Raw genomic sequence first — 26,121 nt, 5'->3', positions numbered from 1 at the left:
TAAGTATTTAATGAATTAACAAAATGAAGCAGAAAAGAAACTGAATGCAAAGGTGTTCAGCATCACACCGACTTATCATCAACTAATAGCAGGGCAACATAAAACCACCAGTGAGAAACCCATGGTGTGCCTAAGGTGCCTTAAGTTTATGTTTCCAGGTGCTGCGTCTTGGTGCTCCCCCCTCGCTGGCGCTGGCATCTAAGCTGGCCTGCTGTCCTGTTGGCCTCGATGACCTTGGCGGTCGTCCTCTGGCCTGTGGAGCCTTTGATGGCCCCACCTGGGAGGGAGTGGCCAGTTCCACGATTGGCATCTCCCCAGTCCCCGCAGCCTCATTAGTTCCCATGGTCACTGTCAGAGGGGGGGAAGAGCTGCTACCCCCATCTGGAGCTCCCTGAGATGAGTCCACAGAGGCGACAAGCAGCTCCAGGGAGGTCACTTCGGACCTCCCTGCTCACCGTGGATGGATGGGCACTAAGCTGGGATACTTGGTGCCCAATCCATCTCCCATACTGGCACTGGCCAGTGAGGTCAATGCCGATGTGAGGGCTTGCTGGTCCAAGCGCAACCCCAAGAAGCCCTGATTGTTCTCCTGGAGGAGCCTCTCCTTGAGAGTCGCCACTTTCTCCATGGAGAAAGCATGGTGCTCGGCCATGAGGCTCAATACATCAGTGATGCTCCGCATGGGCTCCTCCAGCTATGCCATGCATATCCTCATGTACCTCCGCCAGATCCTCCCACACACCCTGCTGGACTTCCAGCATCTGCTGCCTCGGGGCGACTCCAGAGGCCCATCATTAACCATCGACTGAGCATGTGCCTGGTCCCCAGCAGTCCTCCGACTGCTGGCGCCCTGGGCACTTTCCTTCTCCGCCCGCACTCAAGCGAGTGTGAAGTGCCCTCACCACCGTGCCCCGGGACACTATCTGACAATCTAATCCCCACCGAGGTGCTAATATCTGCACTGGTGCCTGCCTGGCAGAGATGGCGTGATGCTGGTGATTCCGTTTCTTTTGGGCCCTCAGGTGTGAGAGGTGACCCCTCTGCCTCCTCCTCCCAGCCCTGCTCCAGTGATGCTGAAAGGAAGAATAAGGGCATTTGATTCGTTCGAGCAGAGACAATGGCAATATGCTTGCCTGGCCCCCGGATCAATGTGCACTCATCCTTCCATAATCAATGGTCAACCCATGTTGGAAACTTCAATCACTGAACATTCAACAGTGGGATGGCTGCCGGGGCACACATGGTGACCTCAGTGCACGGCAATCTTACCCCCTGTGGCACTCCAGCCGTCACCGGAGGACCTGAGCGCATGGCACGTCTCCAGCTCCATCACCTCCTGCTCGCATCTGGTGACTATGGTCAACCAGGCCTGGCCTCCGCCAGTCGGCATCCACTCAGACTGCGTTGTGTGTGGTCTTCTCCTGAAAAGGAGAGAGGAGCATTGATTAGTCCAGCCTGTACCTGGATTCCCATCGTATCCCTGCCACCCCCACCTGAGTGGGACATTGCCGGGCTCCAGTGAACTGTCACCCCGCAGCTGCCGCACATTCACATCAAGAATCCAGGGCTGACCACCCCCTTACCCACATATGGCCTCCATCACATTTGGCACCACATGGTCTAACTTTGCAAAGCATTGACGCACAAGCACATGGAATGCCAAGGGCAGCAGATGGATTGGTGCCCCGCCACCTGGAAGGTCCCCTCCTTGCAGGTCAGCAGCCTGACTTTGACATGTTTTGCTGTTCCAGCACTGCGCCTGGGTGTAGGTCCTTGAGGTAGCCCCCAAAACAGTACTGGGTGTCAGTCTAACACATACTGCGGGTGCAGAGCCCATCTCAGCACTACCCTCTCAGAGTGAACTAGGCATGGGCAATATCTGCTGGCCCACCCAGCGAGGGAAACATGCTATTCAATGCTATCACTGCATTCAGAGTTTGGTGGGAGGGAGGGGGGCGTGGTGTGGTGGTGGTGGGGTTGGGGAGAAAGCCTACCTGTTGTGTTAAATGATCTCTGCCAGCAGGGTACTCACCCTCCCTGAGTGCAAGAGGTGGTTGAAACGCTTGCGGCACTGGACCCACGTGCATTGCACCACGTCATGGGAGCTGACTATGTCTGCCACCTCCTCAGGTAGTGGGGGGCCTCCTCCTCCCATCCCTCGGAACTAGGACCTCCCGCTGTGCTGCCACCTCCTCCAGGAGGGCAGCTAGGCGCTCATCAGAAAAGCGAGGGGCACCGTGGGCCACTAACCTACCCTCCTGCCTGGCCTGCTCACCAGCAATGATCTGGGAGCCCTTCTACTGACCATGCTGAGGTGACCATGTGTAAGGTGTGACATGTAACATGTAACATGTAAGGGAATTTGCATTTTTAGATAAATGAAGGGATTTGGATTGCAAAGGGATCTTAGTCTGTTTACAACTATCCAGATAAGCAAGGCTAAGGAGTGTGTTTTTTTCCCCCAAAGGTTACTGACAATATTGGCAACATGACAGTTTTTACATTATGAGGAAGATAGTTTCAAAAGCATATGGAACAATAGAATTTACATATTAAAAAGAGAGAAACATGTATAAAGGAGAGTGAAAGGCTATGTGGAAGAAGGCCATATAATATCTAACAGGAGTTTGTGAAATAGTCTGAATGAAGTCTCTAATCTGCTATATAATGAAACTGAAGTTGGGGAAAAGTCATTTGGAATTCCACTGTCAAGTGGGTATTGTGTTAACTTGCTGGTTCTGTTTTAAAACTAAAATCTAATTTGGAATATTGCCTTAAAGGGAGTGTGGAACTGGGGGTGAGATTATTTAGGAATTTTTGGAGTTGTTATAGTACTAAGTAATTGCAGTCTTATGTATGTGCTTGAAATCTTTAATTTTGTTAATAAATGTTTTAATTTAATTTGTAAAATCTCTAAAGGTCTTGCTGGACTTTTTAACTTCTGAATTCAGTGCACACATCTCCTTGTAATAAAGACAAATTGCAAAACCGTTGTGATAGCGTGATCACGTTTCCCTTGTGGATTTGTTCCACCTGACACACATCATCTGCCACGCCATAACACTCCTTACAGCAATTGTCCACAGGTCATCAAAGAGTCAGATATAGAGCTGTGCCATCTATTGCAAGTCTATCTGCAGCTAATAAGCTGTGTAAAGCTGGGACAGCTGGTGACAGCAATGTTCAGCTGAGGCCTCCATTCTGGAGGCACATGAAGGGAGGAACTTTCTGCCAGTCCATGTCACCGTCAATAATGTTAATAAGCAGGATATTGTGGGGAGTGCACCCTGTGACACTCGAGGTCCCAACAATAGTGTTCGGCACCCACCCATTGAGCACAATTCCTGGGAAGGTAAACTCCTGGGTCAGGCTAATCCACAGATTGTGGGGGGAATCACTGAACCATTCCATGTACACCCTACTGAGGAAGGAACTTTGTGACAGGACCTCACGCTGCAACTGTTTCCCTCCGAAGAACGGACATTTCAAAAGCTGCTGAGTGCACATCCAACAGAAAATGGGTTTGACACAGAACATGTCACTTCACAGGATCTCTATCTATTTGGTCAGGTATTCTTTATGTTGTTAATAAACACTGCATTAACTGCTTCATCTGTGAATCTAATTCACATACTCTACACTCTATGGGAAGGAGAGAGACGATGAATCTTCCTGACAATTAACACTTGCACAAATTGTTTATTTTGCATTCTAGCTCAAGGGTTTTTAACCAGGGGGTCCCTGAAAATGTTTCAAGGGGTCCGTTTTGAATAGGCTGATAGAAACTAAAGCAGGTGATTAATGACCAGACCCAGAATGATGCTGTCACCCAGTGACTTCCCCAGGATCTGTTGCTATAATGATCTCCAACTGAGCAGAGTTTCACTTTCTGCTTTATTCGTTTTAACAGAGTCCCCGAGTGTTCCTCACCCTGAACTAGGCAGGGGTCGAGAAGCAATTCTGAAACAATCCCCCTTCAGTTGGTGAAATACATGATTGTGTCTGGTGAACAAGGAGAAGCAGATTAAACTGTCACTCAGATTTGTCTATTTATATGTCACCTGAAACATTTCACCTTTACTGCAAAATACCTGATACAGAACATCAGGAATTACAGGTATGAGATGAGGAAAATCTCTTCACACAACTGTTCAATCTCCTGAATATAAAGAAAGTTGAAATAAGTACCTCTAATCCCAGGGACTTTGTGGAATCTATAATAAACATAATGTGATCTTAGCACAGCTCCATGCAAAAAAAGGGAACATGTTGAGGGAGAGTGAAACAAAAATTCAATATTTTCAGACCCTTCTAGGAACTGGAACAATTAAAAGCATCAACAGACTCACTCAGAGCCGGATACTAAGTGCCCAAGCAAAATGAGAGAGGGGCCACTGAGAGACCAATGGTTCCAGTAAGTCAGGGTCAAGAAACAAATACAGGGTCCTGCTATTGATACACTCACCACCAACTACAATATGGGAAATGCACATCCCCATATCAAAGGGTTTAGCAGAGGTATCCTGTTACAACCAGTCCCCACCAACTACAATATGGGAAATACACATCCCCATATCATAGGGTTTAGCAGAGGTAGCCTGTTACAACCAATCCCCCACCAACTTCAATATGGGAAATGCATATCCCCATATCATAGGGTTTAGCAGAGGTATCCTGTTACAACCAGTCCCCGGGCGAGGATCCCCAAGTTGTTATGCGCCCAGGTGAGAGGGGTTGAACTGGTTCCCCGTCTTTATTCAAATCCCTTGGTTAGTTGCAACAAGGTTTAATTTGAAATGGATCCCTTCCCTCATGAATGCCTTTTCCCAGTCCAAATATATTTTTGTTTTAGAAGGAACCAATTTAACCAGGCTTTCTTGAGTCAAAGAAAGAGTGAGTTTATTAATTACTAAAACCTAAGAAAAAGAAATAAAAACACAACATAGACACACACAGGTCATAAATGAGAAGTTGAGTCCCAAAATAAAAGTTAAAAAAGATATACGAATCAATCTTTGACTTGTCCGTGGTGAATATAAGGCAAAACATTGCATCTGTTAAGTTGGGTGATTCTTGTAGAGCTGACTTTGTCAGTTGAGCAATTGGTTTGGAGACACTTGGTTCTGTAGGTCCTGCCATGTCCTTCTTGACTGTGAATTTGCTGACTTGTGTCTTGCCTCCAGCCACAGAGAAAGACTTGTTTTACTTGCAAGCTGCAGGGATGTCTGGATGATCTTCTTCAGCTGTGACCTGCACAGCGCAGACTCGCACACCAGAACGAGAACACCAGAACTGGCACACCCAGATCAGGTCTGCAGCTGGCTTTTTAAACCCTTTTCTTGTGTATTTCTGGAAGCCAAAAACAAACATTTTTTTTTGCCCTGAATCTGTTTTCTTTCAACTTAGATCACTTCCACATTCTGAGATTTAACTCAACATTAGATGGTTTCTGCTGAGGTAATAAGCCTCCATTGTCTCCACATCCACAGGAGGTTAAAGGGCAGTTTTTTTTGGCATTGCATCTCTTCCTTTGAAGTGTCTCTGTCTGAAGTAGGCCTTGACACCTTTAAAATGCAACATTCCATGTTCTCTGGACAAGTCGGTCAAGTGCAATCCACATCGGAATTTTCCAGCAAGTGGTTATTTTATGTTCTCAGCCAGCTTTGGCTTGTACATCCTTTTTTTAAAAAAAAACTTATCTTCCTTTAAAAGTTCAATGTGCTTGGACGTAATTCGGGCTGTGATCCGCTGTCATGACACGTACCCTACACGATGAATGGGAGAAAATATATTATAAAAAACAAACACATTCACACACACATACATTCTCCTAGCCTTGATCAACATTATTTTTCTGCCCTAACCGGGTCTCCCCTCTCCTTGGATTCACCTAGTTCTGTTTAAGGGTCATGAGGACTCGAAACGTCAACTCTTTTCTTCTCAGCCAATGCTGCCAGACCTGCTGAGTTTTTCCAGGTAATTCTGTTTTTGTTTTGGATTCCTAGCCTCCGCAGTTTTTTCTTTTTATCCCTTTAATTCCTGGGCAGGGCATCCACAATCACATTTGATTTCCCAGCAATCTGGGTGATTTTTAGGTGTTACAGTTGGAGAAACAAACTCCAATGGAATAACTGGCGGTCTGTGTCTTAAAGTTTTCCACAAAGGTTGTGGTCAGTATAGGCTGTGGCCTCTCCGTATCCATTTCAGGCATAAATCTCAAAGTGTTTGAGAGCCAGTAATAAACCATTTCTGATGCGTGCTTATTTTTTTGGAGAAGTACCGGACTGCTCTCTCCATCCCTGCTTCGTCTTCCTGGAGGAGGTCAGCCCCTACTCCACTGTCACTCGCATCACAAGCACAGGTTCACCTATTAAAATGGCTTTCAGCTTTTCGAAAGCTGTCTGGCATTTCTCAGTCTATACTATCTTTGCTTTTTTCTGTAGTAGGTCTGTCAGTGGGGTGGTGACTGTGCTGAAGTTTGGGACTATCTTGTGGTAGAACCCACGCATCCCCAAGAACCTCATGATTTCCTGGTTTGTTGTGGGAAAGGGGAACTCCACTACTGCTTGTACTTTTGCAGCCCTGACAGGATGTGGGCTTCACTGGCTGGGCCAGCATTTATTGCTCATCCCTAATTGCCTTTGAGAAATTGGTGGTGAGCTGCCTTCTTGAACCACTGCAGTCTAAGTGGTGCAGGTACACCCACAGTGCTGTTAGGAAGGGAGTTCCAGGATTTTGACCCAGCGACAGTGAAGGAACTGCGATATATTTCCAAGTCAGGATGGTGAGTGACTTGGAGGAGAACTTCCAGGTGGTGGTGGTGTCCCCAACTACCTGCTGCCCTTGTCCTTCTAGATGGTAGAGGTCGTGGGTTTGGAAGGTGCTGTTGAACGAGCCTTGGTGAATTCCTGCAATGCACCTTGACCCACCACGTGTCTTAGATAGGTCATTTGAGCCTCAGCAAACTCGCTTTTTGCGAGATTGACCACTAGGTCAGCTGACTGTACTTTCTGGAAGAGGGCTTTCAGTTGCTCCAAGTGTGTTTCCCAGGTGTTGCTGGGTACTAGGAGGTCATCTAGGTACACTTTGTGATTGGATAAGCCCGCCACCACCTGGTTCCTCAGACTTTGAAAGGTGACTGAGGCATTTAGGAGTCCAAATGGCATCACTCGACACTTGTATAACCCGTCCGGAGTTACGAAGGTGGAGATTTCCTTGGCGCGGGCAGCCAAGGGAACCTGTCAGGATCTCTTCAGTAAATCTATCTTTGTAATGTAGGCTGCTTTACCTACCCTATCTATACAGTCTTCCAGCCGGGGCATCGGGTACGAGTCGGCTCTGGTCACTGCATTAACGTTTCGGTAGTCAGTGCAGAATCTTGTGGAGCCATTCGACTTGGACCTGGGCACAACTGGGGAGCTCCAGCTTCTGCTGCTAGGCTCCGTTAGTTGGTGCTCCAGCGTGTAGTTAATCTCCTCCCGGACCTGGGCCAGCGTCTCTGGGCCTAGACGATAGGGAAGTTGCCTTATGGGAGGGGCCTCCCCCTCACCCACATCATGTAGAGCTAGTGTGGTGCAGCCCAGCTTGTCTCTGCGTAAGCCTTTGAATGTAGACGAGCAGCCTTGTCAAGCCTGCTCACTGTTCTGCACTTAGGAAGGGAGGAACAAGGCGTCTAAGGCCAGAATTTTACGGTCCGGCGTGAGGGCTTGCTTCCCAATGTCACTGCGCACCCTTGTGATATTTCACTAGGCGGGGCACACCCACCATGAATTAACGGGCCAGTTAGGGCCCTTGAGACACCAATTGTCCCAGAGTGTACGTGACCCATGCGATTTTCAGGCCATCGCACTGACAAAACGGGCAGGCGGGTAGGCCACAATTTCAAAAACCTCATCCACGGGTGGGATAAAAGGGGTGAGCAGGCTCGCTAGTGCGAGGCATTTGTACTTTAGCTTATAAGTTGCTGCTTTTGATCTTGTGAACAGGACATCTTCATTTCGCTTCAGAGCTGCTATGACAGAAATAAGAGGCTTCAGTTCAGGATTCCGGAGGATTCATGCCATTTGGAGTCTCCCAGGTATCAGGCAACCTTCCCTTGCCCTGAGAATAGTGACTGTGGTCTCCGCTGGAGGCACCTCCTCTGAGGAGGAAGAGAGGGCCAGAAGGGGGACGAGGCCATATGTCCTTATTCAGCCTCCAGGGGAGACACCTGTGGGAGGACAGGTGCAGGCACAAGGTCCAACAGGAAGTCCAAGGCAGAAGGGGCTGCAGAAGATGCCACTATCCTGCTGCCAGGGTTTACAGGCAGCGATGCAGCTACCTCAATATATCTGGTGCAATGCTGAAGGAGGGTCCGTCTCTCCAGGGAAACAGTGGCCTCCATCTGTCAGGTGATCAGCCCTGAGATCAGCTCCGACTGTGTGGGTGGACACCTCATGCCAGAGGCGCTGAAGGTCACTGTGGCCCTCAGCTTCTATGCTTCAGGCTCTTTCCAGGGGTCAGTGGGTGATCTTTGTGGTGTCTCCCAATCAGCTGTCCGCAGTAGTGTCAAGCTGGTGACAGACGCTCTGTTCAGGCAGCGCCTGACTTTCATTCACTACCACATGGACGAGGCCAGCCAGGCTGAGCGAGCCAGAGGTTTTGCAGCCATTGCTGGCTTCCCCTGCATCCAGGGTACCATTGGCTGTATACATGTGGCCATCAAGACACCAGCAGGTGAGCCCGGTGCCTTCATCAACAGGAAGGGCTTCCACTCCATGAACGTGCAGATAGTGTGTGACCACAGGATGCTGATTCTACAAGTCTGTGCAAGGTACCCAGGCAGCTCCCACGTCACCTACATCCTCAGACAGTCCCAGGTGCCGGGGCTCTTCAGTGCTCCAGCCCGGCTGAGTGACAAGGGCTATTCTCTCAAAAGGTGGCTCATGACGCCTCTTGGCCACTCAAGAACAGAGGCTGAGCAGCGGTACAAAAGGAGCCACGGCTCCACAAGGGTAGTGGTAGAGAAAGCCATAGGTCTTCTCAAAATGAGCTACCGATGCCTGGACCATTCAGGGAGCACACTCCAATACCCCCCAGATCGTTGTCACTGATAGTGGTTGCATGCTGTGCTCTCCACAATCTGGCACTGGAAAGGGGGGACGCAGTGGAGGAAGAAGATGTTGAGGCAGCTGCTCGGGCAACAGACGATGTGATGAGTACGAGGACGAGCACGGTCAGGAGGGGATAGAGACTGACCTGGCAACCTCCAAGGAGGCAGGGACACCCGGGACACTTTGATCCAATGACTCTTCAGCTAGCCTACCAAATAAGAACCACCACCACATGCCAGGACTGCAGGCTCCATACTCAATCCCTGTTAGGACCATTTCCTTGGTGAACAACATGCACCATGTGCCATTTCAATAAAGCTCAATGACAGACAAGTCACTCATAACATCATGGGTTACCCTGCACCTGCAGAACTAATAAAGCACCCAGAGGCTTGTTGAACAGAAACACATTGAATGATGTGGTGCCTAGCACACATAATACAAATGAAAATGATTGGTGTTATCCATCACACCAATTACCATTTAATGTAAAAGTGGGGGAACAAAATATCATCTGTGATAAGGCCATGTTGTGCTTAAGGAGCTTTTAAGTTTTCACTTGCAGGTGCTACATCTAGATGCTCCCCACTGGCTGGCACCAGCACTGGAGACAGCCTGCTCACTGTGCTGTCTCGTTGGCCTTGATGATCTTGGCGGGTGTCCTCTGGCCCGTGGAGCCTGTGCTAGCCCTGCCTGGGAGGGAGTGGCCAGTGGCATGGCTGGCATCTCCCCAGTCACCACAGCCTCATCAGATGCCATGGTCCCTGGCAGAGGGGCAGAGGAGCTGCTGCCGTCATCCAGAGTGCCCTGAGAGGAGCTCACAGAGACGACATGCAGTTCGTACACCAATGTGATGTCGCATTGGACCTCCCTGCTCACCATTGATTGATGGGCACCGAGCTGGGATACTGAGTACCCAGTCCATCTCCCACATTGACACTGACCACCTGAGGTCAGAATGACCACCTCAGGTCTCAGTGCATTCCCCCAGGAACCCCCGATTCAGCTCCTGGAGGAGCCCCTCCATGAGAGTTGCTACTCTCTCCATGGAGGAGGCATTGCGCTTGGCCATGAGGGTCATTGCATTACTCATGCTCCACATGGACTCCTCCACAATGGAGACCATGGCACGCAATCCCTCATGTATCTCTGCCAGATTCCCCTGCACACCCTGCTAAATGTCCAGCATCTGCTGCCTCATTGGACGATCCAGAGGCTCAGAGCCACCAACTGAGCATGTTCCTGGTCCCCAGCGCTCCTCTGACTGCCGGTGCCCTGAGCAGTCTCTGCCCACGTCTGCACCTCATGTGAGTGTGAAGTGCCCTCTGATCTAATGCCCACCGGGTTGTTGGCATCTGCGCTGGTGCTTGCTTAGCTGAGAGGGTGTGCCACAGGCTCCTCACCACGATGGACTGCTGGTGAGCCTGAAAAGAAGAAAATGGACATGTGATTAGTTGAAGTCATTACACTGTAACTGTGCATGCCTGGCACCCGGGTCAGGATGTCCTCATCTTTCCATTATCAACGGGGATTCAATGTTCGAGGTTCAGATCAATATAGAGACTACAGTAGAATGGTTGCAATTACAGACGTTCTGACCTCAGTGCACTGCACCCTCACCTCCCTGCGGCAACCCAAGCTCACCGCCACCAGTTTACCTAGGCGCATGGCATCTCTACAGATCCAGTGCCTCCTGCTCATATCGAGTCGGGATAAGTAGGTGGGGTACTCCACCTCCAGTCCACAACCTCTCTGTCATGTGACAGAGGAGCATTGATTAGTCCGCCCTCTACCTGCTGCGCCATTGTAGCCTGGCCAACCCCACCTGGGGAACACCTCGCAGGCCTCAGCCGATTCGTGATCCTGGAGCTGCAAGACACTCAGTCCGAGCAGCCAGAGCTCACCCCCTTGGCCAGATGCTGCCCCATTGACATTTGCCACTCACACTGTCAGACATCTGAGGTCCAAGGGCAGGGGAGGTGGGCATCTCCTAAATGCTGTGCTAAGTGACCCACGCCAACATGGTACTCACCCATCCCGATCGCAGGAGTTCATTGAAGCGCTTATGGCAGTGCACACACGTGCGTCTCACCGCATCAGGGGTGCCCGCCCTGGATGCCACCTCCTCCCAGGCGTTTTTAGTGAGGTGGGTGGGACCTCCTCCTCCCGCCTCTGTGGACAAGGGTCTCTCTCCGCGCTGCCACCTCCTCCAGGAGGGCAGCGAGACGCTCATGGGAAAAGCACGGTGCCAGCTGACCCGCTGACCTGTCCTCCCTCCTGCCGTGTCCCACACGCTACAATCGCCAGCACGAAGCATGGCCGCTTTTGAATCGGCCACTAGGGGGGGTTACCATTGGACCCGGCAGACATCGAGTTCCCCATCCCCACCTGCCCCTTCTCGTTTTTGCCGCTGTCGCATCATACACTGGGTAGTGTTGGGTAGTGTGGGGGGGGGGGGGGGGGGGCGGACCTTAAATGGCCCGACCACACAAAATGGCGGCGCGGAGCCAATGGCGGGTGGCAGTCAGCTTTGCGACCGCCGGACCCCCCACCCCTCCACCACCCCCCCCCCCACCCCCCCACCACCCGCTCCTGCACAGCCCGCCTGACGAGGGAAAAATCCTAGCCTAAGTTCGCCAGCATCTCTGTGTTGGTTAACCAGGTGGGGGTGGGGGGGGGGGGTTCAATGTGGACCTCACCCACATTTCTCCCCAGTTGACCCCCGCTGCTACCTTCATCCACTCGGCCAGTGACAATGGGACAGACCATTACCCACCCCTCTTGGCTGTGACACTGTTTTGTCACGTTGACATGACGCAGCCTTTGCTTTTGCCCCCCCCAGTTTGGAGTCTCAGTTAGGTAGCTCACTTCACCGAGCTCATTTACTGCTCTGTACGGACCCGCTGTACCAGGATTTTAAGGACTCACCTGGCATTGGTAGGAGCACTAACACGCAACCTCCTGGCTAAAGTTTCGGGCCCTGGCGTGTTTGTCTGCCTGTTTTCTCATCGCTGTCTGGGAGATTTTCAAATGGTCCTGGGCCACATCACAGGCTCTCGTGAGTTGTCCTTGGAATGTTGTTACACAGTCTAACACAAACTGCCTGCCTCTCCTCTAAAAACCTCTCCTTGATTAGTTTCAGAGGCTCTCGCAATCGGTGCCTGTTAAGTTAATCAAGTGGAGTCACACTGATGGATTTCATTGGGCAAGTCCCTGGTACCAAACAGAAAATATTAATTCATCTCTATCTTTCATTGTAGAAATAATTTTCATAAGGGGAAAATGCTTGTTTTATAAGGGGGCTGCATGGAATTTTTATAACATGAGAGGGGAGCCTGTTCTAACTCAAATCACAATTCAGCAGAAATAATTAACTTGGGTCAACATTTCCCATCCGTTCTAACTTTATAACACTCCTGTTCTCAGAATTTGATATTCTTGTAATGAAAATTAATTTGATTCATTTGTTAAATATAACTGACAGAACTTCTCATTCTTAGGGGTCAGATTTCATCAGCTGCCTTAATGTGGTTTCATGACCTGGCTTCCTGCTATCTTCTTCCTCGTTTAAATTCCTTGTATCATTTATGTTGAAACTTATTTCAATGTGAGAAACAAGAGCTGAGTGTCTGGAAACAAGTTCTGCCCTGATCTTTGTGAACAAAACGATGTGGATTTTGATTCTCCTCATTTGTTCTTTGCCCGGTGAGTGACAGCCAGAGCTGGATATCCTAATAATCTTGTTAGTTTAATTCCAGTCTACAGGTTATACAGCGGAGATGTTTAAATATTCAGAGACATGCAAAGTCACAAAAGGGGGTCTTGTGGTGTAATGGATAGCGTCTCTGTGTCTAAGGGAGAAGCCTCAGGTTCGAGTATCACTTCTGCTCTTGATGGTAATGGACGGTGCGTTCTAATGTGGCCCCACAGGTAGTTCATCAACCTGCAAATCCTACCAACATGCCTAAGGCAAGCGGTAAGAGGGGGAGAGACTCTTAGTCAGTCATGCTTGATGTGGAATGGTGCCCCTCATGCTGTAGTTTCTGGCTCCAGGCTAGTGACATGTTCCAGGGGAAACAGGCTACTGCAAAGAGACATAGGCATGTGCTTTGTCTGCCTCATGTGTCTCTAGATGTGGGAAGTCTCCTAAGTCACAATGGAAAAAAATACTCAAGCAAAAATAAATGAACAATATTTGTGAAGTATTGTATCACGTTGTGAATATCCTATCACACCATGGAAATATTTGCCAAATAAACTAAACTGCTTTATTAATTGCGAATGGAAAATAAAAGGCAATTTAATTTTTAGAAAGCTATGCAAGCAACATTTTTAAAATGAAAGCCTGTTTTAACTGGTATTTTTTTGCCCAATATATACCGAATGCTGCAGTAATAATCCCACATGCAGAACATGTCTCGAGTTTGCAATTGTTTCTGTTTTTAAAGTACAGTTGATGAAATATTGTTTTGTGAGACCCTTTCAGTGACACCGTTCCTCACCACTATATGCTCAGTCTACATTGCTCTTCCCATAAGTAGCCTTTTTTGTCATTCTTTAACTTTAAGCAGTTGGATTTTGCTTATCGTTATTGCCCATTTTAACCATACAATATTACACTGTAATGAAATTTATGATCATTGCCACCACTCCATCATTTATGATGAATCTATTTCCTAACAAGCAATGTTAAACCCTCAGTCCCATCTACTCTAAGGCCACAACTCTGTCAATTCTATTACATCAAACCCCCACCTCCCCGCCCCCCCCCCATAATATTTTGTGCCTCTAGCTTCTCAATTTTATGCAAAATGCTTTATGTCCTTATTGGCAGACAACTGGAGTTTGTTTCTCTCTGTTTGGCAACTTTCTTTTATTAAACCCTTCTTCTTTCTGATCTGATCTCTTTTCCATTTCCTTTTCATCTTTAACCTTTACTCTATTTTCTTCCTTTTTTGACCCTCTCTCTAGCACTTTAATTATTTTTAGCCTTTATCCTGTCATTTTACTGCAAACTCTTGCCCCACATAAGTTCCTCTGCCAGCAAGGCCATTGGTCAAATAACTTCAGGTCATGTCCACCCATTCCTCCACAGGCTTCTCCTCTTCGACACCTGGGCCCACCCAGTGTGTCAGGAATCTCATGAGGCAAATCTCCAGAAAAATAATTACTTTAGTTTCCTTTCTAGTTTTACACTGACTACCACGTGACACTGGGAGTAATCCTGTGTTAACTGCCTTCCAGGTCCTGCTCATTAATCAATCTCCAAGTTTCTGAATCGTTTTTTTTGCTGAATCTTAAATTTCTTCCTTTCTCTGTTTGTGAAGCATGTTCCCTCCCCTTTCCAAATCCTCCTGTCGCACAAGTTGCAGCGAACAAAGTTGAGAAGGTGGAAATTCTGATGAAATCTGCAACACCTTCCACAGCACCACGTTTCCAATTTTCCACACCCCCATCATGTCTCTGCCGCAGTCCCAAGGCCTCTTGTTTCCTGCCCCCGGGCTTCTCATGGCCCAACCCAAGGCCTGTGATTCCTCTGAGTCATCCGAACCTCCCCCCACAATTCCAGTCACTCCCGCAGCAGGCATCTAAATCCCCACAGGCTCCAGGCAACCTCCGAGGCCACCTATCAAGTGCTCCAATCCCAAGGTCCGCAAACCTCACCTACTGACATCCCCAAGCCAACCAACGGCTGAATACCCCTGCCTGCCAGGATCCAATTCGTACCCCCCCTCACGTCCCCGCCACACCCTACACTCTCAGGTCAGAGAAAGGACCTATTTGCTCTTGTGGTCTCCTCCATGGTTCTCCCCAACTGACTTCAAGTCAGCTTTGTCAGTCAGGCTTGTTTCTGGGTGCAAAACCTCTTGATGATGCCATACACTGGAGTAAATGACAGTAGGAGGCAGAACCCCAATTTCCAGGGTCCCCACACTCTACCAGCCTCTGTCAGTGCGTCAGGAAAATACCCCAAATATCTCACAAGTAAATCATTCCCTGTGAAGTGCTTTGGAACACCCTGAGGCTGTGATAAGTGTCTATATGAATGATTGCTTTCATCACAAACTAGATGGAATTTAATTCTTTAAAATGTATCTGTTTGAATTACGCAGTTATTTCCTGTTCAATTCCTGAAATGTTGTCTCCTCAGTTTCAGGTGCATTGTGGGCAAAAGAGAGGGTAACAGGAGTTGTGGGAAGAGCGATCACAATAGAATGTCACTATGATGCACGGAGCTACAAGTCACATATAAAATATTGGTGTCAGGGCTGGACTCGCGAGTGTAATGTTGTAGCATCGACAAATCAGCGAAATGGAGGAATATCGGTCACAGATAACAAGGCAACAGGAATATTTATTGTTACTATGGAGGATCTTCACTCAGGAGATACAGGATGGTACAGCTGTGGTATTGATAAACCTGGCCTCGATTCAATGTTTGCTGTGTGGATACAAATATCTAACGGTACATTTCTCAGCAGTTTTCTTTATTAATCTCTGGTGAAATGGTTGATCAATGTTTTATTGGGGAGGAAACATGACAGCTCCGACATCCCAAAGCCTCTTCATTATTTGTTGAGACATTGGCCTGCATATCAAAGGTGGGTAGGGGTAGTCGGGAAAATTCCTATCTCGGCCCGTCCACCTTTGGTGAAATTGCTGGCAAAGGTGGGATCCTGATTGCTGGGGCGTGGGGGGCTGGGGGGGGGTGCGGGGGGGGGTGGTGGTGGTGCAGGTTGGAGTTGGGCCAGCCGACCCAGGAAGAAATGGGGAAGCAGCCGCATTGGCTGCTGGGTGTGGAGGTGGGCTGTTTAAAAGGTCAGCCTTGCTACCGTGCGGCTTTGTCCCAGTTAAAATCAAAACACAAAGATGGACATGAAAAGGATATTTCCTCTTGTGGGTGAGTCCAGAACTAAGGGGCACTGTTTTAAAATTAGGGGTTACCCTTTTAGGGCAGAAATGAGGAGAATTTTTTTCTCTCAGAGGGTTGTGTGACTTTGGAATTCTCTGCCTCAGAAGGTGTTGGAGTCGGGGGGGTCACTGAATTTTCTTAAGATGGAGGTAGATGGATTTTTGTTTGGCAAGGGAATCAAAGGTTATCAGGGATAGATGGGAATGTGGAATTCGAAACACAAACATATCAGCCATGATCTCAATGAATGGCAGAGTAGGCTTGAGGGGCCGAATGGCCTTCATCTGCTCCTATTTCGCATGTTCGTATGTCCCAGGGAGACACAGCTCCTGTCTCATCAGAGTGTGAGACAGATGTTAATTTCACGGGGTTGTTCCAACTATATGACTAAAGGTGAAAGGGCTCCCCTCTTTTTCCCACTCCTCGGTTGATTGTAACAGGTTTTGAAAGTTAAAAGGATGAATGTACCAATTCAGTGTATCTGCTTTAACTGTTTACATGCTGATTCCAAAGACAGACAGATAGTCAGACAGGGTTCCTTAGGTTTAAACAAGAAGGGGATTTGTTAAAACCCACCTAGGTTAAGATATTTAAAAAAAAAAATATGTATATCACTCACACACACACACAGACAGACAGACACACACACACACACACACACACACACACACAGACAGACACACACACACACACACAGACACACAATTACAAAGTAAAGGAGATTAACTTTTGGTCAAATTAAGACTTAACAAGAAAAGAAAAATAAATAGAGTTATGCGCTGTAAGTCCAGATGCTGTTGTTTGCAACTGAAGCAGTTCTTAAAGCTGTAGTCCTTGGTTTTCCTTACAGAAATGCTACTGTGTAACTTATCTTCTTCCGGTAGAATATTCACTATTTGCTGCCCAACTCTGGTATAAGGCAAACAGTCTACAAACTTAGTTGAGAGAGAGAAACTTTTCTCAAGGAGATATCAAAAGGTGGTGAGCAGTTTTGGTCATATGATGAGTGTCTATATTGATACACAATGGAAGGCAATTGACAGTCTGATCATGGTATTGATGGGGATCCCACCAAATGGTCAAACCAATGAAAAACAATAAAGGGTATTGGTTGTTTCTCGCACTTCATTGTGCATAACTAGTTTCGATAGATCTCTCCTTGGTTACTGAACCAGTCACGGAGTCAACAAGCCTGGGCTTATTCTTCTTGTAGTTTTGGAGGAATCCTTGACATTGGTAGGTGTGAAATTCTCCAGGCGGGTTGCTTAGGCCTATCCATTGTAATTCATTTTGGAAGATTTCACAAGCTCGACTAATTTGCAGTTGTGAAAAGTCAGGTGACCTCTGGCAATTATTTTAAATCAGTGTCTTTGTTTCAACGCTTGAAACTACCTTTGAAAATATTCCATTTGTGAATATAGTGATGAAATTAACGTTTAATATTTGACATCAACACATCTCCATAACAGGTTGACAAGAATCAAAGAGAAATAAGAAAATTGATTTAAAGTTGCATGGACAATTGTTCCACTCTAGTTATCAAAGGTTAAAAGTACTGCTAAAAGATACAAGTGTGGCTGATGAAGTGTGCAAGACTAATAGAAGAGGTTAGTGAAAAGGGTCAACTCTGTAAAATGTTTTGGTGGACACCATCTCATTTTATTTTAAGCCTCCTATTGGCAGGTGACCTTAACAAAGTAGTTGCCATGGATCTAAAGGTGTTAGACAAAGACAGAAACGTTTTGTTGCATATGTTATGGACCTAGTGACAGGCTGACAGGGTAACTCAGGCCTTTAGGAGGACAAAGAGATATGGGGATGGATTTTTGAAAGGTTTGGTGTCAGGGTTAGAGGCAGGTTGACGCACAATTTGACACCGCCGGTCTTGTGCCGATTTCCCCACTGCAATTCCTGACCCTGAGACACTTTGAAAGTGGGCAGCTTGCAGGCAACCAACTAACGAACATACGAATTAGGAGCAGGAGTAGGCCATTCGGCCCCTCTAGCCTGCTCCACCATTCAATAAGATCACGGTTGATCTGGTTATAACCTCCCACCTACAACCTTTCACTCCGTTGTTTCTCAAGAATTTATCTAGCTCTGCCTTAAAGACATTCAAAGATTCTGCTTCCACTGCCTTTTGAGGAAGCAAGTTCCAAAGACTCACAACCCTCTGTGAGAAAAAAAAATCTCCTCGTCTCTGTCTTCAATGGATAACCCCTTATTGTTAAACAGTGACCCCTGGTCCCAACCGAACCAGCAACTTAGGAAATAACATATACCCAAGGGGCCTATTAAAGTCCCATTCCTGCATCAACTGGGATTTCCAGTCGGAAGTGCAGGCAGACCAATTTGCCCCATCAGGATCATAGATTCCACGCCAGCTGGTGAAGTCCTCCAGCATCAGGAGCCTGTGCACTGTCCCTGATTGGATGGTGAGCCCGGTTCCTGGCCTTTAATTCACTGGAGCATTGGAAATTGCAATGGACATGCCTAATGCAGACGTGCAGTGTCAGGACTTGGAACTATCTCCCATATCCAGTTCCCAAACCTGGTTAAACCTCCTCGAGTGGTAGATGTGAGAATCCAACATGGCAGGCCCTGGCTGAGATGCAGAAGGGCGAAAAAATTGAGGAGTATTTTACATTTAGATGTTCAGTCGGTGTCTGAATGTTTGTTTCTTTCTGACAGAACCAGTGTCTGTTCCTGTGTTTAGATTTTCATCACCACCAAATGTCTCATGTTCTGGGGGCTCAGTGTCTGTCTCCTGTGAGTCTGTCCAAGGATCGCTTTCCATTCAATACACATGGTATGAAAAGATCCTGTCTGAAGATTCAAAGATCTCTGACACCAATAAACTGGATCTACATTGTCAATCCTTCAAACAGCAACATCATCAATATTACTGCACAGCCTCGAATAATCAGGGAGAAAAACCCAGTAAAATGATTAATGTGTTGGTGTTCAATGTAAAAGAAAGGACCTGCAGTTATATGATCCAAATCAGCAGCATTGGTAAGTGGTACTTTATACAAACAATGTGGTTAATGATTTTTTAAATTCATGTCTATCCAAACTGGACACAACCTAAGTTGCCTCAGTCACTCTGATCAATTGCAACTGGTCAAATTCCCTCTGATTGGACCCTGAACAGTTATAAAAAAGGCCATTCATTTGTATTTTTAATGGAAATTGGATGAAGTCATAAAATATCCCCAAAACATACATAAGTAGTGTAGATGTTGGGGAGACGATGGCATAGTGGTATTGTTGCTGGACTAGTAATTCAGAGACTCAGGGCAATGCTCTGGGGCCCAGGGTTGAAATCCTACCGTGGCAGATGGTGGAATTTGAATTCAATAAAAATCTGGAACCAAGAGTCTAATGATAAACATGAAGGCATTGTTGATTGTTGTAAAAACCCTTCTGGTTCACTAATAACCCTTTGGTTCCCTCTGGAGGTGGGAGCCTCTCCTGCTTGCAACATAGGTCGTTATAATAAAATAGTTAGAAAATCCACTGCCAATCATTTCCTGTCACTAACGTCCGATCAAAAAATTGTCTGCTAGGTACTGGAAACAACCATTGTCAATATTAGCAGATGATGGTTTAATGTACTCACATGGTTTTCAACTATTTAATTAACAGAAAATTTCCTTTAACGGAGGATATCTATATGATATTAACCACTTGTGCATGTTTAATGTCAGCAGTAATTCCTCGGCTAATATTTCCCTGGGTGTTCAATGCAGAGCTGAAATTCCTTGTCTGTCCAGGACCAGAAGACCATAAGACCATAAGACGTAGGAGCAGAAATTAGGCCATTCAGCCCATCGAGTCTGCTCCGCCATTCAATCATGGCTGATAAGTTTCTCAACCCCATTCTCCCGCCTTCTCCCCGTAACTTTTGATCCCCTTACCAATCAAGAACCTACCTATCTCGGTCTTAAATACACTCAATGACCTGGCCTCCACAGCCTTCTGTGGCAATGAATTCCATAGATTCACCACTCTCTGGCTAAAGAAGTTTCTCCTCATCTCTGTTCTAAAAGGTCTTCCCTTTACTCTGAGGCTGTGCCCTCGGGTCCTAGTCTCTCCTACTAATGGAAACATCTTCCCCATGTCCACTCTATCCAGGCCTTTCAGTATTCTGTAAGTTTGAATCAGAATCCCCTCATCCTTCTAAACTCCATCGAATATAGACCCAGAGTCCTCAAACGTTCCTCATATGTTAAGCCTTTCATTCCTGGGATCATTCTCGTGAACCTCCTCTGGACCCTCTCCAGGGCCAGAACATCCTTCCTGAGATATGGGGCCCAAAATTGCTCACAATATTCTAAATGTGGTCTGACCAGAGCCTTATAAAGCCTCAGCAGCACATCCCTGCTTTTATATTCTAGTCCTCTCGAAATAAATGCCAACATTGCATTTGCCTTCCTAACTACCGACTCAACCTGTAAGTTAACCTTAAGAGAATCCTGGACTAGGACTCCCAAGTCTCTTTGCACTCCAGATTCTTGAATTCTCTCCCCATTTAGAAAATAGTCTATGCCTCTATTCTTCTTACCAAAGTGCATGACTCACACTTCCCCACGTTGTATTCCATCTGCCACCTCTTTGCCCATTCTCCTAACCTGTCCAAATCCTTCTGCAGCCTCCCTGTCTCCTCAATACTACCTGTCCCTCCACCTATTTTTGTATCATCTGCAAACTTAGCCAGGATATCCTCAGTTCCTTCATCTAAATCATTAATGTATAAAGTGAAAAGTTGTGGTCCCAACACTGACCCCTGCGGAACTCCACTAGTCACCGGCCGCCATCCTGAGAAGGACCCCCTTATCCCCATTCTCTGCCTCCTGCCAGACAGCCAATCTTCTATCCATGCTAGTACATTGCCTCTAATACTATGGGCTCTTATTTTATTGAACAGCCTCCTGTGCGGCACCTTGTCAAAGGCCTTCTGGAAGTCCAAGGAGATAACATCCATTGGCTCTCCTTTGTCTAACCTACTCATTACCTCCTCAAAGAATTCTAACAGATTTATCAGGCATGAATTCCCCTTGATGAAAGCATGCTGACCTGGCCCGATTTTACCATGCACTTCCAAGTATTCTGAAATCTCATCCTTAATAATGGACTCTAAAATCTTACCAACGACCGAGGTCAGGCTAATCGGCCTGTAATTTCCCGTCTTTTGCCTCACTCCCTTCTTAAACAGGGGGGGTTACATTAGCGATTTTCCAGTCCTCTGGGACCCTCCCTGACTCCAATGATTCCTGAAAGATCACCACTAACGCCTCCACTATCTCCACAGTGTAGTGGTTGCTGTGCTCCTGGAATACCTTGCCCAGTGGTGGCATAGACCAACTCTCTGGAGGGAACTTTCCTTTTAGTTTGAACAAGGCACAAATGGGGATGGCTGGGTTGCAGTCCTGCAAACTGAGCCCTTTAAATACTTTAACAATAACTCTGTACCAGCAGTGCCCAGGCGTGGGAAAGGAACACAAATTATAAGTAAAACCTAAGCCACCGTCACTTCTCTCCTTGCTACCATACAGCCCAAATGGAAAAAAATCAGTAAAAACTAGGAAATCAGAGTACTGGTCCGAACAGTTTTTTTTCCTCCTGGGAGGGGTAAATTCATCCAAATCCATTATCCCAAACAAGTCCTGAGGTTCCATTTGAGAAGAGCGCTCTGTTGTTTGACTGCACATGAGAATCAGAGTAACCTGAATATTATCTCCATGTCTGAATAGGAGCTGAATATACTTGTGAAGGTTTTGCAATAATATCACCAACAATATCTTCAGGATCTACATCTGTCAGTAAAAGGTACAATGCTCTGATTGCTGATGTTTCCAATAGTATTTCTTTCAAATGAGAATAAATAATTATCACTCTTGACATAAGGGTTTACAATAATTTCTCAGAATGGAAATGGTTGCTGGGTTTACGCAATGCTATTGTGTTCGCCTCTGAACAAAATTGCTGTTTTTGTTAGTGGAAATTCAGACCAAGAAGTGAGCATTTTCTGTTTGCCACCCCTCAGATGGTGCAGTTTTCATTATTCATGTTCATTATGTCACCATTAACCCCACCTTCTGGAGTAGCACCTGTCACACTGCAGCAACGCCAGATTTCCTTCACCCTGTGTGTTCTGGAATGCCAGTGACAGGAACATTGCATTCTCTGTCATCTCCCCCTTCTCAGTTGCCCAGTGTTATACATTGTCCCCAAAGTGAGAGGGTTAAAGTTTATCTGCTTCCAGCTGGTTAAGAACTGTCTGTTAGAAGGTTCACAAGGGAACTGTGGGATGATAAATACAGAAAGTGCTGGAAAAACTCAGCAGGTTTGGCAGCATCTGTGGAGAGAGAAACAGAGTTAATGTTTCAAGTTGAATATGACTTCTTTGGAACAGTGAGGGGTGATTCTATTCTAAGTTCCTTACTCACTGAAGAGATACTTCATCATTGCTATGTTGGCATCAGACAGTGGCACTTCCCTCAAATGGACAGTCACTGCAAAGAATTTTCACTTACGATTTAGCTTAGCATTACAGTTATACGTTGTGGACATGCTAAAGAAATTTGCTTCATTCGATTTGTATCTAATAACCATGAAGTTTATAAGTAAAACGTTTGTTTTTCAGCTAAAGCCCCTTTGCTCTGCTACTTGCATTGCTATAAAAGATAACAATGTAAAGACCAAATTAATGTTTCAAACATGAATTTCCTTTGAAAGATTTTATATTTCTTCTCTTTTGCTCAGTTCCATTGTCTGGGATGTGATATGCTGGGTGCTCATTACACTTCTGCTGATTTGTGCTGTTTCAGTCACATGGTATATGAAAAAATCAAAGGTGAGGATTTTGGACTTTATAAGATTCATGATGGGCACTTCGTAAGTTCTCAAACACATTGATCACAAATATTGTAAAGAAAAACTTGAGTTGTTGTAAGTATCCACAGGATGAAAGAAAGCTTTTTCCAGATTATATGTGTTGGATTTGGCATGTTCCTGACGTTGTGTGGGAAAGATCGAGTGGATTGCTTGTCCTGGAGGGTGTCAGACTTCTTGATCGTTATTGTAGCTGCATCCATACAGGAGTGATCAGTCGTTTTAGTCTAGGATAACTTCCAATAATAAATGAAAGTTTCACTTTATCACTAAAGATTTTTGTAACGCAATGTAGAATGTCCAGATAATCTGTTGAGGCCAGAACACTGGGTGAACTCCTCTACCCTTCTTTGAATAATGTCAAGGTAGCTTTTCACACCTAAATAAACATATAGGACTCTCAGATAATGATTCATCTGACAATAGAGCACGATCTCTGTACGGTGTTGAAGCGTCAGCTGAGGTAATGTGTTGTAGTCTCTGGCCAAACAGGTTCAATCCGGGTGACAGAAATCCATGTGGCAAGTGTTTTATTTCTAATTGATGCCCCTGGAGTAATTTATCATCTTCAGAACAAACGCAGTGACGCTGTGGATTGGATAACCCGCCCATTCTAGAAGGTAAATTGTGGGAATGGGATGAGGAACTTACATAAGAGCATTGGCAGACTAAGTGAATGGACAAATCTATGGCAGACGGAGTTCAATGTGAGGGAGTGTGAGTTCATCAACTTTGGATCTGAGAAAGACAAATCAGAATTATTTCTTGGTTGTGAGAGACGAGAAGATATGGAGGAATATTGAGGTTTGTGTGTCCACACATCATTAAACTCTAGTGTACAGGCACAGAAAGTAATCAAAAAGGCTAATGGAATGTCGGCCTTTATTTTAAAATTGGAATTCAAAAGTGAAGAAGTTGTCCAGAGCCTTGGTCAGAGCCCCTCTGGGATTCAGCTGTCAGCTTTGGGTATCGAACCACAGGAAAGATATATTGGCCTTGGAACAGGAGCAGTGTCTCTTATTCCTCATCATGGGATGTGGACATCACTGGCAAGGCCAGCTTTTGCTGCCCATCCCTCATCTCCGCAGCTGAGTGACTTGCTAGGCCATTTCAAAAGGCAGTTAGGAATCAAACTCATCGCTGTGGGCCTGCAGTCACATGTAGGTGAGGACAAGTGATTTCCTTCCCTAAAGGACATTAGTGAACCAGATGGGCTTTTATGACAGTTGATGATAGGTTTATGGTCCCCATTAGACCAGGTTTCAATTCCAGATTCATTAATCAGTTGAATGTTATTAAGTAATCACATTTATATTCATCGTGAGCCTCTGGATCACCAGTCCAATGACATTATCACTATTCCTCTATCTCAGCTATATAAATGCACCAGAACGATCGTGGACTAAAGGTGTAAATTATGAGGAGACGTTGCATAAATTGGCTTGTATTCCCTTGAACTTGGAGAATGAGGGGGAGCCGAATGAAATATTTAAATATTTTAAGGGATTCAATATGATCGGTACAGAGAAATTCCTTGCCCATTGGGGAGATTGAGCACTGGGGTTAAAATCTAAAAATGAGAGCTAAGGTGTTTAGGAATGAAATTAGGAAGCATTTTTTCACACACATTGTGGTAAAGTGGAGTGCTAAGTACTTTTAAGAGAATTTAGTTAATCAACCATGTGACTATGTTGGCCAATCGCTACACAGCGTGGGCTACTAAGGTAACTGTAAGTCTAGAGCTGGAGGTGATTGAAGAAGCACACATGGTGTTAGTGCTCTGTTCTTAGTTCCAATAAACCATCAGTGTTTGTTCAGTTAATCGATCTCTCTCCCTGCCTATATTGTTTCAAGCACCAACTAATGTGTTAATATCAAGGGCACAGCTAGTGTTCACCAGACAAAGTGATAAGCAAAAACATAAAACTGGCGACGAGGATAAACAGGATCCATTGACAACAATGAAGGAAGCTGCTGTAAGCCAGCCACGTGACTTCACGACTACGTTGAAAGCTATTTGAAAACACAGTCTCCTTAATCATCGAGTGTGCCGTGGTTTTGGCATCTTGAACCATTCAATCCTGCTTCCAATGACTGGACTCATTACGTTGGAACGTCTAACATTTTTCTTTACCATTAACGACATAGCAGGGGAGGGCAAGAAGAGGCCGATTCTTTTGTCCACATGTGGGAACAAAACATATGGGCTGATCCAGAGCCTCGTGTCACCTAACACCCCCGACACAAAGACTTTCGACGAGTTAGTGAACATTGTAAAAAAACACCTGAAGCCAAAGTCCTCAGTCAGGGTGGAGCGTTTTGAATTCATTTCGAGGAATAGGCTTCCAGGAGGGACAATCGCAGGCTATGAAGCTGCTTTAAAGGAGTTAACGGAATATTGCGAGTTCGGAACTTCAATTAATGACATGTTGAGAGATTATTGATACGCAGAATGGGAGATGATGCTATTGAAAAGCGATTGCAATCTGAAACTAATCTAGACTTCAGTAAGGCATTAGAATTGGCGCCAGTCATGGAGAGCGCTGTTAGCGACTTGGGGAGCATTTTACCCCCGTCGGGGGCGGGGTTGGTGGGGGGGGGGGGTGGGTGTGGGGGTGGGGGAAGTGTAGGAGTGTATGACGGTGGCCGGATTTCCAATCAGCGCCCCCAGTCAGGAGGGGGGGTGGTGTGCTGCCATTTTACATGAGTGGGCCAATGAAGGCCCACCCAGCGTGACATCCGCCAGGAAGCGCTATACACTCCCTCAGCTGGGAGTGTGCGAAAGAGCGCACAAGTCTTCCTGAGGCAAAGTGCTGTCTCAGGGAGGTCGGTTCCCATTCAAACGTTAGCAGAAAGGGAATAAAAATATTTCCCTGACGCGCTCCCTCATGTGACACTGTCGCATGAGTTGGGACACGTCCTTAACTTTTATTTACACATTTGATAAAAATTTAAAAGCCCTCATGACACCCCATCCCGCCCGTGGATGAGGTTTCAAGCCTTTTCCGACACCGGCCTGGGCTCCTGGCCTGTCCGCCAACCTTGGACGGGCAGGTCCACCAATCAAATTGATTGGTTTTTTAATGGCCTTCATAGGCCGTTGACAGCTGGGCCGGCGGCTGTGTGCCTGCTGGAACTGAAATTCCAAATGACGTGGGGTGGCATCGGGACGCACGCCCCCGATGTATCCCCAAGTCATTCGACATGTCAGGGAGCGGG

General features: G+C 46.5%; 1 protein-coding gene across 1 annotated transcript in view; it reads left to right on the top strand.

Moving 5' to 3' along the window:
- The first annotated feature begins 1,222 nt into the window (after nucleotides 1-1,222).
- LOC121282010 overlaps nucleotides 1,223-26,121 on the top strand; it is a 67,366-nt gene continuing 42,467 nt past the window's right edge. Inside the window, exons 1-4 of the mRNA XM_041195324.1 lie at nucleotides 1,223-1,382; nucleotides 12,705-12,797; nucleotides 15,244-15,558; nucleotides 18,697-19,020. Coding sequence (XP_041051258.1) covers nucleotides 1,223-1,382; nucleotides 12,705-12,797; nucleotides 15,244-15,558; nucleotides 18,697-19,020 — 892 coding nt within the window. The remainder of the gene's footprint in view (nucleotides 1,383-12,704; nucleotides 12,798-15,243; nucleotides 15,559-18,696; nucleotides 19,021-26,121) is intronic.

The sequence above is a fragment of the Carcharodon carcharias genome, chromosome 9 (genome assembly GCF_017639515.1).
Source record: "Carcharodon carcharias isolate sCarCar2 chromosome 9, sCarCar2.pri, whole genome shotgun sequence".
In the NCBI taxonomy this organism is placed as follows: Eukaryota; Metazoa; Chordata; class Chondrichthyes; order Lamniformes; family Lamnidae; genus Carcharodon; species Carcharodon carcharias.
Note: the sequence above shows the minus strand (reverse complement) of the source record. Positions and strands in the feature narration are given on the sequence as shown.